This window comes from Ceratosolen solmsi, unplaced genomic scaffold (genome assembly GCF_000503995.2).
Source record: "Ceratosolen solmsi marchali unplaced genomic scaffold, CerSol_1.0 scaffold15, whole genome shotgun sequence".
Lineage (NCBI taxonomy): Eukaryota > Metazoa > Arthropoda > Insecta > Hymenoptera > Agaonidae > Ceratosolen > Ceratosolen solmsi.
The window spans coordinates 1,922,226-1,942,065 of record NW_011948434.1 but is presented as its reverse complement, the minus strand read 5'-3'; the positions used below and the strand labels follow the sequence as shown (position 1 = coordinate 1,942,065).

At 22.4% G+C, this 19,840-nt stretch overlaps 2 protein-coding genes across 6 annotated transcripts; one reads left to right on the top strand and one right to left on the bottom strand.

Annotated features, from left to right (window-relative positions):
- The first annotated feature begins 2,183 nt into the window (after positions 1–2,183).
- Positions 2,184–8,302, top strand: LOC105364757 (lysocardiolipin acyltransferase 1). Of its 5 annotated transcripts, none has more exons than XM_011502771.1 (6): positions 2,184–2,476; positions 4,807–4,998; positions 5,514–5,721; positions 6,342–6,664; positions 7,629–7,872; positions 7,942–8,302. In XM_011502771.1, exons 2-6 carry the CDS (start codon positions 4,831–4,833, stop codon positions 8,106–8,108), a joined length of 1,110 nt encoding a protein of 369 aa, XP_011501073.1. In that variant the 5' UTR covers positions 2,184–2,476; positions 4,807–4,830; the 3' UTR covers positions 8,109–8,302. The 5 variants fall into 5 exon arrangements, with proteins under 5 accessions (XP_011501073.1, XP_011501072.1, XP_011501074.1 ...); XM_011502770.1 differs by lacking the exon at positions 2,184–2,476 and adding an exon at positions 2,491–2,738 and having other exon boundaries at positions 4,810–4,998; XM_011502772.1 differs by lacking the exon at positions 2,184–2,476 and adding an exon at positions 2,491–2,738.
- A 1,854-nt stretch (positions 8,303–10,156) lies between these two features.
- Positions 10,157–13,524, bottom strand: Nnp-1 (Ribosomal RNA processing protein 1 homolog Nnp-1). The gene is made up of 7 exons (XM_011502885.1): positions 13,180–13,524; positions 12,870–13,093; positions 12,544–12,714; positions 12,286–12,468; positions 11,951–12,216; positions 11,185–11,866; positions 10,157–10,586 (listed from the first exon to the last, which is right to left on the bottom strand). Exons 1-7 carry the CDS (start codon positions 13,442–13,444, stop codon positions 10,350–10,352), a joined length of 2,028 nt encoding a protein of 675 aa, XP_011501187.1. The 5' UTR covers positions 13,445–13,524; the 3' UTR covers positions 10,157–10,349.
- Between the last annotated feature and the right edge of the window lie 6,316 nt (positions 13,525–19,840).

Genomic DNA, 19,840 nt, shown 5'->3' with positions numbered 1-19,840 from the left:
TATTTAATACTTATATTATTTATATTATTTTTTTCGTGTGTCAAAAAAAAAATATATATATATATATATATATATATATTATAATTAAAGTCTTAAAACAATAAAATAGAATTTTTATTAAGAACTGTAGGTTGATTGCAATATAAATTTTTATAAAATAACCGAGATTTAAGTTTAATTTTGAACAGTCGTTAAAAATATTAATGTGTAAAAAAACTTGTAAATATTTATAATTTTTTTTAATGAAAATCCTGTCATAATTTTTCATTATTAGTAAATTATTGATTCTAAAATTAACGATGATAAAAATAATAAAATTAATAAATAATATCAAATTAATAAATTAATCAATTACCTCAATTCTAAATATACTTTATTCATTCAAATTGATAATAAAAATGAAATTAGAATAAAAAAATATATCACCTTATTGAAATAATTTTTTACTATTGAATAGCTTATTAGATATATTCATATATTAAATAATATTCTTTAATTTATATATATTATTTTTTATTAATTATATATAATTTTATTTTATAAAAAATATCTATACTTAAAATTTCTTTTTGATATAAATCTGAAAAATAAATAGATGCTAAGAAAATTCAGTACATTTTATAGAACTGGAATAAATAAATAATATATATATATATATTATATATATATATATATATTAAAAAATACTTAAATTAAAAATATTGATTATTTTATGCTGTTATTTATGAACTCCAATTATAATAAATGAAAATGAATTTTTTTACAAACATAGAATACAAAAATACTAATACTCTGAAATGTTCAGTAGCGTAACAAAAATGTAATAAAATATAATAAAGTAAAATAAAAATTTGGAAAAAAATCTATTTTTAGTTTAGCAACAAAATTAATAATACAAATTGTAATATTTTCAAGTATAACATTTAAATTTAATACCTTTCCAGTCAATATTATATATGTATTAATTTTTCAAATATAATAATTTCTTTAATATTACATTTAATACTATTTAATATATTACATTTCTTTAATCATAAATTTTGTTACTAATTTATCTGGAATATCTTCTTTAAATTGAAATAAAAAGCTGATTTTTCACTTTATTCTATTTTAAGTACAATTTCTTAAATTTTATAAAATTTTGCTAATTGATATTAAGATTAATTCTTACTTGTAAATTAGTTGAAATAAGTTTTAATTCTTTATAATGAATGCAATTTTTATTATGCACCAGTAGTGACTCTATTATACGTGGATAATTTTCATGGCAAACTTAGTAAATATAAATTATATTAATAATTATATAGTATTTTAATTTAGTGAAATATATTTGAGTTGGAATATTTGGATTGAAATAAGATTAATTTTTCTGTTCTTGTTTTCAGATCTTGTAAAATTATGATTTTTTAATATTTCATGAATAATTAATTTTTTTAGTACTTCTCATTAGTCATTTTAAACTTTTTTTATAAATTATTTCCCGCGGTTATATTAACTGCCTAAATGTTAGTATAATTTCATATATCAAAGAAAAAAAAGATTTTTAAAGACACGATTATTTATTAAAAATCCGATTAAAAAAAAAGACGAATAACAATTCAATACTTAACTATTAATTTAAATTAGCAAATAGCTTATTTATATTAGTTTTGTGTAAATAAAATTACAATAAAAACAAATTTTTTAAGAAATAGCGTTCTTAAAGATAAAATGTCTAGTTTCAGAAAAATTTGATCTTTATAAACAGAAGAAAAATGTAAACGTTATAAAGCTTGCATTGAAAATTATTTTTGATTTGAATGAACAAGGTTTATTTAATTTCAGATTGACGATATATTTTTATTATTTAAAAGGTGAAGAAGATAAAAAATAATGACTTTAATAATTAATGATCTAAAAATTTCAAATCTTTTATGAATGCACATGTCGAGATTAAATTAATTGATTCAAAAAAATTAAAGTGGCATTAATTTTTCACTTACATTTTACGTAATAGATAAAAGAATATAAATATCGATGCCGTTTATTAAAAAAAACTGTCATTATTATGGAAGAGCTAGTAAGTTGATCTGAAAAAGAATTCCGATCACTTCGTTGGAAAGGTCACACGAGATGAACCCTTGAAAGACCAATTGAACCGCAAATTTCCCTCGCCCCTTCCATCCATCCATTCACCCCAGCGCCACCCTCGATCAATAATGGTCCGATATGAAAAGGCGTCCTTCGGGCGCAGCATCCGTGTGGCCCGTTGGAAGACCGACGTTACTAGGAAGACGACAGTGGAGTTCGACAGTTGGTATAAGGACGCTGGGATTAAACTTCCAGCGGTGTCATGGCCCGCGACCTGTGTCGAGCACAATCATACCGGAATTACGACAACGGCTTACGTCTCCACCTTCTAACACCTGATAGTACGATTTGGATTTCTTTAAGGATTGCGAACGCGAGATGTGCATGAGTTTGTTTGGTACTGTAGGTAGGACTACGAGACTTATTATTGAATTCCGATTGCCTCGAGGATTCCAATACTTTGCTTGAGCTCTTATGTTAGTCACAGGTCTTCCATGTACTTACAGCTTTATTAAATTTGATGCGTGGCTTTGAACTGTTATACAATAAAGCTTTTTACGTTACCTATGAACTAGATCAACTCCCATTGTGTTGCGGGTATTAGTTTCAATCAAGTATTACGCGAAATAAGTGTTTCTTTTAAATTTATGATTGCGGCTATGTTTAAGGTGTGTAATTAAGTCATCATATTTATTAGAATATTATAACAGTATTGAATACAAATAATATGAAGAAATTTATAATTAATAAATAATTCGTGATCTATTTTTTAATGTAAAATTATATTTGTACTTATTTCAAGTATTTTATTCATATGAAAGAAAAATTTTCTGTATTTAAAAATACGTTGACTACGAATTATTTAGTTTAAATAAAAGCATTTCTAATTATTCAATTATAAAAAATAATTTAAATTCAAATAAAGCGTAAATTGAAATTAAGTTGTATACATTTAATATCTATCTCAATGTTAATTAATTTTCTTGAAATTAAAAACACATTGTAATATTAATAAATTATTTAATAACTAAGCCTTCATTTTAACTTTGATTTCAATATTAATAATTGATTGACAATATGAATTTAAAAAATAATTTTTAAATTTATTTGAACTATTAATACCGTAACTATGAATTATACTTACAAAATGTATTCATATCTCTTGCATTTTCCTTGATTATTATATCATTTATCTTATTTTTTTATTTATAGCATCAATGTAGATATATTAATATAAAATAATAATGTTTTTAATTTGAGAGCATACATATTACAATAATATAAAATAAATATGAAAATAACAATTTATATTCCTATTTAGAAAAATTATAAGAGATAAATTGATTTTTACATTGACTCATTTTAACTAATTTCTGACGGAATTCTTCTATATATTTCTGTATATTTTCGTAAATTTTTAACAAAATCGTTATATTATTATTCAATAAAATAGGAGAAGCTTATGTTGCGAATTTTATTTAAATTAATGTAAAAACTTAAGGAATAACGTAATTGGATAAAAAATGATTATATAATAACTATATTAAAAGAAATATTTCTAAACAAATTATTGTTTTCTAATCATTAAAATATTTTAATCATATGTCATAAAGTTCAATTATTTTTAAAATTTATCTTTTAAAAGCAAATCAGAATATCACTACAGAAATTTAATTTCTTTTTAAGTTTGATTTATGTTTTTTTGCATTAGAGTATAACAGTTATATATATATATATATATATATATATATATATATATATATATATATTATATATTATTTTATATTATATTATATTATATATATATATATATATACATATAAAATAATGCAATATTCAAAATCATACTATTAACATCTAAAGATATTTATATAAAATAAATTAATAATTATTTTTATTGATGTTATATTTGAACTATACTAATTTCACTAAAATCTATAGTTAAATAAAGATGCCAATCAACATATTAGATAGATTAGATGAAAATTTCAATAACTGTATATAAGCACTTTTAAATCAATATTTTAGAAACCTTAAAAGATTAATCCATTATAAATTTATGTTAATTTATAATTCTTTATATCATAATTAAATTAATATTATATATTAAATCAAAATTATGTATAAATTATAATTTTGTACAATTGTCATGATCGTTTAAAATTTATTATAAATTAAAAATTAACTGTTATGTAAGATTGAAAAATTTTATTAAAAAATGCTTCTGCAATACAATATAATTATCGAAAAAATACGCAAATAGTTAGATACGTATTAAAATGAAAAATAAAAAGGGGTGGTACATTTTTTGGTCTAAAATGAAATAATATTTAAAAATTACTAATTATAAATAAAAATATCGATAAATGCAAAATTATAGAGAAATATAGATAGCTGACAATTTCGATAGAATTCAACCGCAATTATCGCAGTCAGTGTACTGATATCTTTATGCTAAATTCTTGGGCACTGTCGAGTATGCTTGCCAAATTTTCTCAAGCCAAAATGACATCGGCTGGGCAGATCGAGTGTAACAATCACTTCATCATAGTCGTGTCTGTTGCGTAGCATAGCAAAAAACAATGTCACTCTCTCATTCCTAGTGAATTATTTTTTTCGAATTAATCGACCTATCAAATATAGAAGTTCAAGATTGTCAAAAAATGCAAAAAATTATAACGTAATTTTAGAACGTAAGTCGTTTCTTATAAATCTTAAAAATTATATGCTTTACAGTAGGTGACCAAAAAATCATCTGTAATGCAAAGGACGCTACGTGGATTGTTGTACTGTTCAATGTGGTACGCCAGCATACTTTCGGGATTCTTCATCATCGCTTGTCCGCTGCTCCCACTGCTCCTCATTAGTCCCCCGACTTTTCGCAAATGTGGTGAGCTGCTATTCTCCTGCTGGGAAATGTATCCAACTGTAAGTTATCTTTTCCACGTGATTTCAGTCTTACTTTTATTTCTGCTTTTATTGTTGTTCAGCCAATGAGTACTCTTCTGGTCATTTTGATTCGAGCCAATCTCTTGAATAGTGCTCATTAATAGCAATATTTCTGTGCGCTATTTCATCAAAACGAGTCGAACAATTTGAAACTTAATTTTAACAAGTTGAGACTAATTTTTTTAGACAACTTTATTATGCTTTTATATTATACCTATTATATCTTCATTTTCTTCTAGTAGAATGACGTTGAAATAATTTTTATCTAAGATCGTAGTCATTTTAAATAACATTGGCGCTAAGCACTATTCAATTATAGATTAGTTTATGAAGTGCAATTTTTTGTATTTATCTCGCAATAAAGAAATGTATGAATTAAAATTTTTACCATTTTTGCCTTAAAAAAATGTGTTTCAAATAAATTTACCTGATCGCGATGAATTAGGAAATAATCTTATTTCTAGTTAAGATCTATTAATTTTGTATTTTTACAGGTGCTAATGAAATTTCTCGGTGTAAAAGTAATAGTATCTGGAGATCATATTTTACCCAACGACTCAGCGATTTTGGTAATGAATCATCGTACAAGAGTTGACTGGAACTTTCTTTGGGGGGCTATGTATCAAGCGTGTATGCCGAATGTTGCAGCTCACAAACTTAAATTTATATTAAAGGATCCCATAAGACACATTCCTGGCCCAGGTATAACTTCAATTAAAATAATAGATTACTTCTATAATTATTTCGTTACAATTACAAAAAACATTTTTCAGGAGCTCTTAATTTGAACGATTTTATAAAATTGATATTTTTTATATTGTCTTACTTGAAATAAAATGAAAGAAACCAATAAGTATTATAGCGACAGTATTTATAATAGCCACTTATGTTAATTCAACTTGAATGAAGCGCAAATATATTTATTCAATTCTCTTTAATTTGCTTGTATAATATATTTTTACATAAAAATTTTCATTGACACTCACATTATATTGAAATGATAAGTTTTATTCAATATTGTCTCTCACTCCCTATAATTTCATATAATGAAATAGCCAATTAATCAGAAATAAAAACAGTTTCTCTTATTCAATTAGAATAGGATTTAATTTTTGAAAAGCCGTCGTTTTTATGTTTTAATATTTGACATTTTAAAAATCATATAATTTTATATGACATATCAAATTGAAAAAATTTCACTTTATAGGCTTTGGGCAATCTGTAAAAAACAGGCCGGTTCGTATTGATAAATACGAACCGACGGTAGCTATATATTCGAGAAAGGAGAGCAACACGTAATCGTATTTATGCTTGAAGTATAGGCTGGATAATGCAGATGAACGGCTTCCTGTACATAACGCGTCGCTGGCAAGAGGACCGGGGTCGATTGTCGCGCACACTCGACTACCTGGTAGCACTCCACCGACGCAGCCAATTACTCATTTTTCCTGAGGGTACCGATCTTACACCTAGCAGCAAGCGACGCTCCCATGAATACGCCGATAGTCATGAGTTACCACGTTATATGTACAGCTTACACCCAAAGACCACGGGTTTCAGTTACTTAGTGCACCATCTACAGGATGTGGGATATCTCGATGCCGTATATGACCTTACCGTCGGTTATCCAGACTTTGTACCTCAGGTACGTACAGAATGCGCTATGCCGTCAAAGTTTTTTTACGAATGGCACAAATACTATCTTTTCTGGCACGTGAATATAATGCATTCTCTCGACACGAAAATAATGCATTATTCGATGAACCGTGACGTAATTTATTACGTAAATAAATTTTGTTCTATAGATCTACTTTCTCTATAATACATTTTTATTTGATACTAGAATTAGTTTTAAATATATCATGTATAACAATGTTTTTCAATATTTTATATAGGTTACGAAAAACGTTAAAAATGTTTGAAAAAAATTTGAATGTAAAATTTTTAATTTGTAAATGAACTTTAATATCTGTAAAAAGCTTATACTTTAACAATGTAGTATTTTTTACAGTTATAAAGTTTTAATTGTACTATACGATGCCTAATAATTTTTGTTTATAAACATCTTTAAACGACAATAAATAGAATACAGATGATTTGTTAATTGTGAAATACCTTTATTATAATAAGTAATAAATTTACATTAAATTTTTATTGAAATTTTTTGCATTTCTTTTCACATTCAATTAATATCACTTTTAAAAGGAAAACAAATCAATTATACGAGATACTATTTTAATTTAATATTTGGCTTTTAAATATTTTATTTGTGTTACAAAATAGTATTTTTTGTTTATCATTTTCCATTATAAATATTTAAAGCTAATATATTTTAGAATGTTAAATGTGCTTAGCTCAGATTATCAAGTAGATTTAGTAGTAATTATTTTTAAAGAAGAAATTTATATTGATTTATTGCTATTTTACAGTGAGACTACAAAGTAATATTGTTACAATTTCAAGGCGATATAATATTTATTTATATTTATTCAATTGATATTAGAAATCTTAGCACCCAACGCTAATTGATTATAAGAAAGATAGAAATATGTGATGCGCAAATGAAGTTAGCAACTAAAGGCAATTATCACTAAAAATTTGTTGTCCAGTCTGAATTAGATTTGCTAGGCGGTAAGATTCCCGATGAGGTTCATTTCCATGTGGAAAGGATAGCCCAGGAAGACATGCCGAGAGATGAGCTCGCGCTCAGAAGTTGGTTGGAAGACAGATGGCGAAAAAAGGAGCAAATCCTTCAGAATTTTTACATAAATAAAACATTCAAGAGTAAACCTTGGTCGACGCCCCGACAAACGCCTCTTACTATCGCTTTCATCTTTTGGACTTTACTCTCTGGTGAGTCGATGACGTATACTTTTTTTATATTAAATTTATAGTAACAAATTGGTTGCATTTATTTTTAAGGTGCAATGATAGTGATGCTCATGGTATCTCCGCTATTTCAGCTGTGGACATTCTTGCATACAATGTTATTTATTGGCATATCCATTTTTAGTAATGGATTTAATCAGTTGGAAATCAGATGGTATCAGATATGGAAATCGCTAGTTCATAAAATTAAACTTGATTAATTATTCTATGACACTATTTACAATTTAACAATAATAATAGAAAAAGAATGTACATCAATTATCTGTCTCTGTGATAAACAAATTGTACATTGTGTAAATTTCAACCACGGGTTTCGATAGTTTTAGAATAAAATAAGCACTATTTATCATTTTTGTAGCTAAATACGGATATATATATCAGACACATTGAAAAACAGATATCTATATGAATTTTGTCTAGTTAAAAATTAGATCGAAAATATTAATTAATAATTAATAAAAACAAATTATTTTATCTGTAAGTAAAGAAAATCATTAATTAATTAAATAAATATTTAAAATGAAAATATATCATTTCCAAAAAATTACGGTACAAAATGAAGATGACCTTAAAGTTCCTAAGATTATTTCTTTACTAAAATTTACTTTATTTTCAATTTACAATTATAATTTATAATTCTAAAATTATAATTATAATATAATATTTATTTTTAATACTTAATATAATAATTATAATAATAATGATGAAATAATTTTGCATGTAAATACGAAATTATTTAGATAATCATATTTGATCTCATATTTATGTTTTAAATAAAAAAAATTTAAGAAAATAGTAATTTCATGGATTGCATCAAACAAAATCACAATAGTAATATAAATAATATATAATACACACCAAGGATATAAAATGAAAAGTAATCCGTGCGGAAAATGCTCTGTACTAAAAATATAATTAATTTAATTTTTAACAAAATAAAAATCAAGTATTCACCCTACTATACACCCTACCCTAAGTGAATGTTGTTTTAGTTTTAATTTTGAGTTACAATTGTTATTTAATTACGATTTTTAAAATTTTCCAAATATTAAGACAGACGCGTAGGCCTACCTATAAACAAATTTATTTTTAATAAAAATCCATTTACGTGCAAAAATGAGTATAAAACATGTATTTATAATTGTTTTACTTAACTTCTATATCGCGTATATACAAATCATAAAGCAATTCAAAGTATAAAATATGTTTAATAAAAATTACAATAAAAAAAAATTGAATTTATATAAATATACATCTGCGAAGGTTATAAAACAATTTACTAATCAAATAATGATTTTCGAATAATTCGATAATTTGAATAGATTTTAAATATTATAAAAAATAGTTCTCTACAAAAAACTAGTATGTAGTACATATAATCTACCATAACAATATTAAATACATGATTTCTTTTTATATCAATATATAATATAAAAATTGTATCTAATGAATAAAATCATAATATTAAGAATACATTGAATATAGAAAAAAAATTCACGTTATTTTTTATTAATTATATTTTTTCTGAATTAACCATGATTTATAATTGGTATTGATTACATTATAATCGAAAATATAGAATAAATGTAATTGAGAAAATATTTAAATAACGGAAGTAAGATTCATTTTTTGTTTTGCATATTTATAAAAAAATCTTTTATTATAAGAAGGTGAATTCATGTGCCAACAAATAATGTTAGTTGATAATTGATATTTTAATCTAAAGTATTCATTATAAATTTATTACTTACACAGTTTCAAGATATATTCAATTTGAAGTTTGTATCATTCAATCCTAATGGAAATTATTTTGAAATTCAATAATTTTTTTGTTTGAGCAGGAATTATAGTTAATAGTTAATTACACGTGCGCACACACATACACGCGCAAACAGAAAAACATACATATTAAAATACATTGTATATATACAAATTAAAATAAATGTATTCGTAAATTAATAGAATTTTCGTCAAACGCATTGCGCAACGGTATAAATAACCTATTTTTTTTATATAATTTTTTTTATTTTATTAATAAATGAATTGATTACATGTGATTAATAAACAGACTGAATCATTCATGTTATATAAAATTTCATGTTACATTTTAGAAAGGAAATATCGAGTTCATAAACAAATTTCAAAAATATGTAAGACATAATTCACTAATGGAAATATAACATACTTTAAAAATTAAATTTGTAGTATAAAGAAAATATTTTATAAAAAGAAATGTGCAAATATCAGATTATATGATTATATACATTCATTAACAATTTAATTATTAGATAATATAAAACATATCATAACAGAAATATGCTAAAAATATTCGATGTACTTAAAATTGTGGACATTATTTTATAAGCTCGAAAATCCACAAATTGTAGGTATAAAATCAAAATATAGACAAATATTTAAAACAAATTGCCTATTGTATGGTATTAAATTATTTTCCTTTTGTAAAATGGATTTATCGGGCTTGGAAGAAGACTTGGCTTCAGTACACTGGCCTTTGGTTTTCGATTAGCATCATATGGAATGTGTGGATTCTGTCTAATTTGACGAATATATTCTGAAATATTTCGTACTGTATTTCGATGCAGTTTAATTTGAACTCGTTTTTTTGTTGAACTTGCTACAGTTGCTTGATTTGGCACAATCTTAACAGATGCCTCAGTCTGAAATTTTTTTATACTTAGAAGTAATTTTCAATATAAATAATTTTTCATAATAATTTTCATTACTGTATATTATAATTGCAATAAATAAAATAAAATACTATACTAAATAAAGGTTTTTACTTTAACTTTACTAAATAAAAAATTAAAATATGTATATATATATATATACATTTCGTAATTTTAAATAGAATTTGTTTACAAGTTTACAAGTAATTATTAATTTCAAATTCTATCAAAGAATTAAATTGAAATTTCTTAGAGACATTTAATTTTAAGTAAAAGTTTATTATTAAGAATCTCATATTCATTTATCATTTCTGGGATTGGATCTATAAAGAACAGTTATGAGAATATTCAATATTTGTTATCATTAACAATGAATTAAAATGTATAAATTAAGAGATTAGATTACGTATGTATATTTTTAATCTAGTAGGAATTAAATTAAATTAAAAATCGAAATTCAACATTTTAATATAATTATGTATAGTTTTTCTTTATATTTATTTTAGACCATTCAGTATTTCAAACATACGTTTTTACAAAATTTTAATATTTTTAAAAAGTGTCAATTATGAAATTTAGTTTTACTTACTTTATTTTGTTCTTCTAACCTAACTAAAACTGGAGTTAGCCATGGTGTACTAGGGCTTACTAATTTAGTATCTACCTTGTTTTCTGCTATCCCTTTTTTTGTAGTTCTCTTTTTTTCTAATACTTTATTAAATGTAGTTGGAGTGAAACTTGTTGGTGTTGGATTCACATTCCAATTGCAGCTTGTGCTACCTTTATTAGCACTTAAATTGTCAGCACCTGTTATTTTATATTCCTCTATGCACGTTGAAAATGTTTTAAAAGACTTTTTAAATTTGTTATTTATAAGTGATTCAGAACGATCAAATTTATTTGATTTTTTTTTCACTGGCAATTGCAGCTTATTATTTTGCTTAATTGATTTATCATCTTTACTCATATGATTCATATTCTGACTTTGACTATTAGCTAATTTTAGTTTTTTATTATTTGAACACATCAAAGAAGTATATTGAACATCTTCAGGTACAATTAACTCTTCAATATTATCAAAGTTTTCATTGTATTTTACTACAACACTTTTCCTTTTTTTTTTACGACTGTTTTTATTTGAATCTACATAAAGATCTTGTTCAAAATTTAATAAATTTTTTGCAGCTACATAAGAATTTATGTTAGTATGTTCTGGTATTGGAATTTCTTTAATGCCAAGTGGCATATCACCTTCACTGAGTTTGGTAAATCTAAAATAGTAAAAATTATCAATAGTTATTACTAAAAATATTTTTACATAATGTATTTAATATTATTGATTTAGATTTATTTACTCATTAATTAATTGATTTATAATTTTACGACTTTTTGTAGTAGATAATTTATGAAATTTATATTCTTTTAGTAAAGACACTATTTCGGTTGGATTAAAAGGTAATTGTGGTATTTCAACATTTACTCTCCCTGCTCTTGGATCTAATGGCATATTTGTTGCTTTTATATCTTCACTATCTTCTTCATCAGCATTATCACAATTACTTGTATAATCTGAAAATTCTACCTTTTGCATTTCATCAATGCTTTTACATGGAAATCCAACCTACATAATTATATAATAACTAAAATAAATAATATGTTTTAATTATATTATTTTTAACAAAATATTTACCTGTTTCCAAGCATTAAATTTTTCTGCATAATCCAATCCAATATCTGATTGAAAAATTAAATACCTAAATATATTTGTTACAATATGTTTGATTTGTCTTTGGTCATCTGTACAAGTTAAGTTAATAACAAAAGGCTTAATAAAATCTGTAACAATACTTTTTTCAATTTTGCCTCTACTTATCTGAAACAAAAGTTGTTTAATTATTTCAAATAATATTAACATATTTAATTACACAAAGCTTTTAATTTAATATACTTTCGCTAATTCTTCCATGTAAACTTCAGTAATATGAAAATTAAGTCCCAAACAAGTTTTTGGATCTAATAAAATTTCTTCAATTATTGTTGCTACGCCAACAACCCATTCCTTATTCCAAGATTCCTTTTTACACATTTCAAATGTTTGTCGTAAAATTCTTTTTACTAGCTACAATATGAAATAAAAATTTTATAAACATTATCTCTTTGAAATATCAATATTATTTTATTTACTCAAACAACCGAAATATTATCTTCTTTAAAAAAATAAGGTACAAATTAAAATTTCAATTTAAAATTTAAAAATATAAAAGATGATCTAACCATTTCAAATTTATCAATTCTATATCTATCTATTCCGAACCATTCAGTAGCAAAACATTTAAAGGTACATTTTGTATAAAGTAGCGCAGTATCCATTGAATTAAAACAATGTACTATTTTGCTGAGAGACTCTGCAAGTTCTTCTTGCACTAAAGGCTTATCTGACAGCCACATGCAATAAAATAAGCCCTTCCAAAGTCTCAGGAAGTCTGAATCTGTAAAAGCTATTATTTAAATTATATATTATTATATTATCATAAAATTTATAATAGTTATAAGATACCAAATCAATACCAAAAGATGAACATACCAAATGAACTTTGAGAACGCATCATCAACCATTTTTTTAGATTCTTTAAAACTTTGTCTCTAACTTTTTTATTATTATTCGCTAGTAATCTAGCAAATTTTACTTCTTGAGCAATTAGTAAAGCTTTATCGCTTGTGGATTTTTTATTAATTTCTGTTTTCTTATTGGCCTTTTTTATTACAGATAAATTTTGTTTAGATAACACACGTGCACATTTTCTCGCTATTTTAACCGTCATCTTTGTATTTTTCTTTTTAGATTTCATCTCATAGGAAAACAACCCTTTGATTGTATGAATAATTTAATTACCAAACATAATATATTATCATTATTAAATGACTAATTAGCAATTAAAACAAATGATTTTTATTACCATATTGTACCCTAACCTAAATTATATTATAAACTAACGTAGTTAATTTAAATTTTTTAATAGTATACACCAGAGAGCATAGATAATGCATTTAATAGTCGTATGCGCAATGGAATTCATAGCCGAATGTAGTAGCTTTTCAAATGCTCCAATTGGATTATTCGACAGAAGAAGAAGAATGTATGAATAATAAAATACTGTAGTTATTTTATCATAATTAAAATTATATTTCCTTTGGAGCAAAAAATTATTATATTTTTTCATTCTATTAATATTTTTGAAATATTTTGTAATTAAAATTCAATTAGACTTACATATTTAAATAAATAAATTTCTATATTTGCATATATTATTTAAAAATATGAATATTATTGGTCTTTTTATTATTAATAGATTTTTATTTCATTATTTTGTTTTATAATAATTATAATAAAAATAAAAATAAACTTTGTTATAAAATAACATAGTGTTTATATGCTTGTTTATTTTAAACATCGAATATAATCAATAAAACAGCATTAAACAATCATATATATATATATAAGTATGGGTCAGTGCGTTTCTGTGTTGCGTGCGAACGGGCGCACACGTATAGCTTTGACAAGATGGATTCAATACTAAGTAAACATGAAGTAGTATGCCACAAAAAGGCATCCAATCCATGTCTCGTTTTTTCACGTAACGCAAGTGCATTTTCGTTTCCCACATGCGAAGGATTTCTCTCTCTCTCTCTCTCTCTCTCTCTCTCTCTCTATTTATTTTTCCTTACATATATATATATATAATTATTGATTCTTTATTGCTTGGGTTACAGATTTAATAAACTATATAAAATCTATCGCACTTCTTATTACAAATTTGAATTTACTGTGTCATGTATATTATATATATTTCCACGCTGCCTTTTATAGTTATTATTCCAATTGTATTACATTTACTATTTATTATTCATTTGCATATTTATTTAATTTTTCTCAGTTTAATAACTCAGAAAACAGTCCCGTTCTTCTATCAAATCTCTTTTTAAATAATTAAATATTGAAATTTGTTTGCAACGATTTATCAATTTACTAATGAAATTGTTCTTCTAATGTCATAAGCAAACAGAAAAATGATTAAAATTACATAAATTTAATCATTTTTAATATCAAAATATATTAAAATTAATATACAATTAGATTATGAATAATAACAAGTAATTTATAATTATATATTTAATTATTTATTATCAGTAATCATTTTTAATTAATTTTTTATAAATGATTTAAGGTTGTCAAAAAAAGTAAATCTAAAAAAAGTAAAGTTAAAATCTAAAATTATAATAAATAATTAATAAAATATATTTTTTAAAGACCAATAAAATGATTGTTTCTATTAATAAAAATACTATTAAAAATAGTGAATTAAGTGACATGCTCAGGAAATTCTTATAAGTATGTAATGACTATGTCAGTTTTTGTTCAATAATTATTTTCGATATTCTTAAATTTAATATTTGTATTTTCATAAAAATTGATTATGTATAATCATCTATAATAGTATAATCATATAGATGTTTCTTTGACATTCACCACTTAACTTTCAAACAAATTTTAATTCATGCTTGAAAATTGTTTAGTACTACAATTCATATAAATGTAGTAAATAAACTAAAGACAATTTATAATGTTATAGTGGATGATGACAGGGTTTTGTAATTACATTAAAAAATTTATATCAATTTTAAGAAACTTATTTTCATATTATAAATGTATAATTTTGGCATGAAGATAATTTTTAAATTAATAAAATATTTGAAATAATATATTTGTATAATTATACGATTCATAAAATAATTTTCAATGTAAACACAAATATATAATTATTTAACAAATTAAATATACAAGTATAATTAAATACATATTATATTATATAAGTAATAATTTTCTACACAGGATGACCATCGTAGTTCAATTATACGAAATTTTCAAAATTCAAAACTATTAATAAAAGTTTATTAACCAGAAGAGATGAATCTGTGTTATTAGTCAGTAATTAAATTTTAAAAAAAGACAATAACTAACACAAGCTATTAAACATATTTTGATATACTAAATATCGTTAAATTGACATTTAAATTTTATTAAGAATTAATCAAATTCTAATTGCAATAAATATTAAAATATGTATCTTATACAATTTTATACTATATAAATAAATTTCATACAGAGCTACAATGTGTTTGATATATATTTATTAAATTAATTTGATTAATATGAAAATTATTCGACTATTAATTTTTATTTAAATTTATAAAAAATTGAATTAGAATGAAAATTAATCAATTTTTTATTTTAAACTTAATTATTTCTTTATAGATTATAAATGAAAGTTTGCTAATTTTTCTTTTCTTTTGCCAAAATAGTGTTTATATCAATAAAATTTAATTTGATAAACTTTATATTAATACTTCTATTGAAACAATTTTATTGTCGGGTATAATAAGTAAAGGATTAGTCATTTTGGTAAGTTGAATTATTGCAAATACATAATTACACATACTAAACAAATAATATATCCCATTTCTTATATTTGGTCTTTCATTAATGTTGCAAATTTTTGTTCTTGTTATGTTCAGAATTTTTCTAATCAATTTATTCAGAACAAAATTACTCTTAAATATATTCCTCTTTATTAAAAAGTTATTAGATTTTTTTTTAATTTTAAATTATTTCATTGGCACTTGAAAAATTAAACGAAAAAAATTAAAAATAAATAAATAAATACAATAATGAAAAATTTTAATGTAATTTATATAAATAATAAAAAATAAAATATAATTCAGAATATAAATCCGAATGAAAAATTGTACATGATGCTATCTCTGATCTATATTGATTGAAAATATAGTGAATCTATTATTTTAATAGTTTTATTTCAAGTCGACAACTGAAAACTCAATTATCTTAATTTAGTTATATAGTTATAAAGTTAACAATATACTGTAAGATAAAAATGAGATTTATGGTAAAAATTCCGTTCGGTACAGTTTCTGGTTTATTTGTTCAGTAATTCGCAATCACTTGTTAAATTGCAAGTAAAAGTATAAAAAAGTGAATAAATGTGAGTTAGTATAATAAATAATATAAAAAACAAGCTTATATAATATAAATTTATATTCAAAAATTCATAGAATATTTTTTTTTAATTTTTAAATAAAAAAAGGAAATTTAGCATCAGCTATTTTACCTTAAAATTGTTAATTACATTTAAATATTTGACACGTCTTCATAAATTTTCGAAATATTATAGTATTAAAAATTTATTGTATATCTCGTATAAAATTATAACTTACTGTAAGGTCATATTCAATGATGGCTCCCATTTTTTCTAATTTCATTCAAAAAGAAAAACTATTGTTATTTCTCTCCTTAATTTAAACATTTTTTTGTATTGACTACTATTATTATGTAACATAAAGCTTAAGCTTAAATTTTCCTTATATAGAAATTGAGCGATTTTGAAATAAATATCATAATAAGCTTAATTTAATTTTGTATAATTATATTTTTTTAATAAATACATAATTATGAAATTTTTTAATTCGATTTGAGCAAAAAATTAGTTTTTAATTAATAAATGAATTACATATATGAACAAGTTTTATTCGAATACTATTAGATGCATAATAGTAATCAATGCAAATATAGTGCATTATATAATGTTTAATCATCCTATATCAATTGTTGAAGAAATGTAATGTTATCTCATTATCATATTTCTAATTTTTGGTCTTTTGAATAATCATTTATAAGAATTCTATGACGAATAAATAATTGAATAAACTTAAGCCCATACTTAAAATGTATCTTAACATCACATTAATTGTGTTTTATTAATTACAGTTAGCCTGCTTATTTCATAATATTATCAGCGAAAAATTTTATTACTTTGTTTATCAGCACTTTGTTCCTTTTATCAAGGTTAATTAAATATCGAATTAGAATACTGTCATAACCTTGTTTAGAGTTGAAAAATCTGTCTAGTACAAATACTTCTGTCAGAATAAAAATGTTCAAAGCTACACAAATCTATAACAATAAACGTTAGTTATAAGTTGAATGAATTTTAATATAATTTTGATATTTTTTCTTACATATATATTGTATTTATTAAATATAAAGTTTCTTAATTATTAGTTAATTCTTATTATTTTGATTTAAAATTAAAACGTACACCCAATTAATTTTGTACATCTAAATATCAAAATAAATAGATTTAAACAAATTTTTTGTAATCTTTCGTACAGCAAACAGTTTACATTATAAAATGTAAAAGTTCGATCCAATACCCTTTTTTGTTGCCAGGTACGAATATCATAAAGTAAAAAAAAACAATCTGTAATAATATAGGTTTTTCTAATATGTCTAAAGTATTCTGTTACAAAAATATAGTTATTATTTAAGTTGCATATATTTCCAAAATAATTGTCGCTGTTCAAATGAAATCATATAGATAATTATAGATTCATTCTTATTTAGTAAATTTCTTTAATCCTCCCATAATATGTACAAATACAATAATAATAATAACAATAATAACAACAATAATAATAATATCAATAACAATAACAAAATCAATATATGCAGTTATATTTCTATAGAGTACAATCCTGAGTTGAATTATTAATTCCCATAATAGTGATAATAAATGATAGTAATGGCACAAAATCATAATCACTATTAATTATAGTATAAAACATGTGATTAATTTAGAATATTGTTTATATTATAATGATTGTGATTAGTTTTTATTAACTTATAACATTGTGGATAATAAAATTAGTAATATGTGTTAAAAATTATATAATAAATTCAACCCAAAGCATTAAAAACATATTTTACTAATTTTCAGTTGTACATTTCAACTCTTTTTTTTAATATAAATTTTCATATTCTACAAATATAAAAATCAGTATCCAAATAAAATACTGAAAATATATTTTTAAAGAGATTTTTATAATAATGTTTACAATAATATAATAAAAATGTTTAATAAATCTTTTAATATTAAATTTAAAAATTGTTCAAATCATATAAAATCTAATATTCTGCATTAAAACACTTAATTCCAAATAGTATTTATTTTAATATTTAACTACAGTAAGTTAAGCCGATTTAAATATAATATTCTATGAATTTGTAATTACTTTTTAATAATAGTTGTAAGTTGTTTCTTATTATTTATCTTTTTAAAATTATAAAATATATTAGTATATGAATTTGATTTAAAAAATTAAAACTTAAATTTATATATAATTTTACAATAATTATTATATTTGAGATGATATTCAAACTCTTATAAACAGAAAATTATATAAATAGAAATATTTATTTTATAATAATATATTAGTAATTTACACGCTTATATTTTAAACAATTTCTATAGCTGGTACTTGAATAGTAGAGTAATAAAGTTTTCATTTATCCCTCTTTTTTCATATAAGAAAATAAATTTAAATATAAAATTTATTTGAATAATTAAATCATTACACAAATATTGTTAGAAATGAAGAATGAAGCATTTATTTCATTATATGATAAGCTCTGCTCTTTTTTGATAATTAAGAATACTGTAAATCACTATATAACGATATATTATAAATATTATTACAACATATATGATGAGGCAGCTGTCATGTAATAAGAAAAGTATTTCAAGTTTGAATCTTAAATATCTCATACTAGTCAAAGGAGTTATTTGAGCTACTATATTTGTATTATATTAATTTATTTTTATTATTATTACCCAGTATCTAAATTTATTGTATATCATAAAAAATATTTTATTTCAATAATATAATATTTATATTTAGAATGTTAAAATTTTAATTCTTATTCTTATCATCATTGAATCTAAATCTAATTATTTACGAGTTGAATCCAATAAATTAATATAAATGTTATATTTAGTACTATTCGATCAAATATATTAAATTTTTTAAATAATTATATTTATATATTTATTTATTTATTTAAATCACAATAGAATTTTATTTATATAATTCCTTATATACCTCGTAAATTCAAAAGTTTAGAAAGTTTTTCACAAAAGCAATCAAATTTTAAAAGCATACATTTAAATATTATTAGAAAATATTGTATTAATATTTATTATAAAATCATTCAAAAAATAAATTTCCTCAATAAAATTTTATTATATTTTTAAAAATGTATTTATTATGTTAGAGTAAAAAATACAGTAAATTGCTAGATATTTTTATTTTTACAACAACAAGATATGGGACAC

Coding starts and splice junctions, on each gene's coding strand:
- LOC105364757 (XM_011502770.1), top strand. CDS start 2,718: ATGATTGCGGCTATGTTTAAG. Junction 4,999..5,513: donor GCTGGGAAATGTATCCAACT/GTAAGTTATCTT, acceptor GTATTTTTACAG/GTGCTAATGAAATTTCTCGG. Junction 6,665..7,628: donor ATCCAGACTTTGTACCTCAG/GTACGTACAGAA, acceptor TTTGTTGTCCAG/TCTGAATTAGATTTGCTAGG.
- Nnp-1 (XM_011502885.1), bottom strand. CDS start 13,444: ATGAAATCTAAAAAGAAAAATACAAAGATGACGGTTAAAATAGCGAGA. Junction 12,715..12,869: donor GAATTGATAAATTTGAAATG/GTTAGATCATCT, acceptor TTCATATTGTAG/CTAGTAAAAAGAATTTTACG. Junction 10,587..11,184: donor GGTTAGAAGAACAAAATAAA/GTAAGTAAAACT, acceptor AAAAAATTTCAG/ACTGAGGCATCTGTTAAGAT.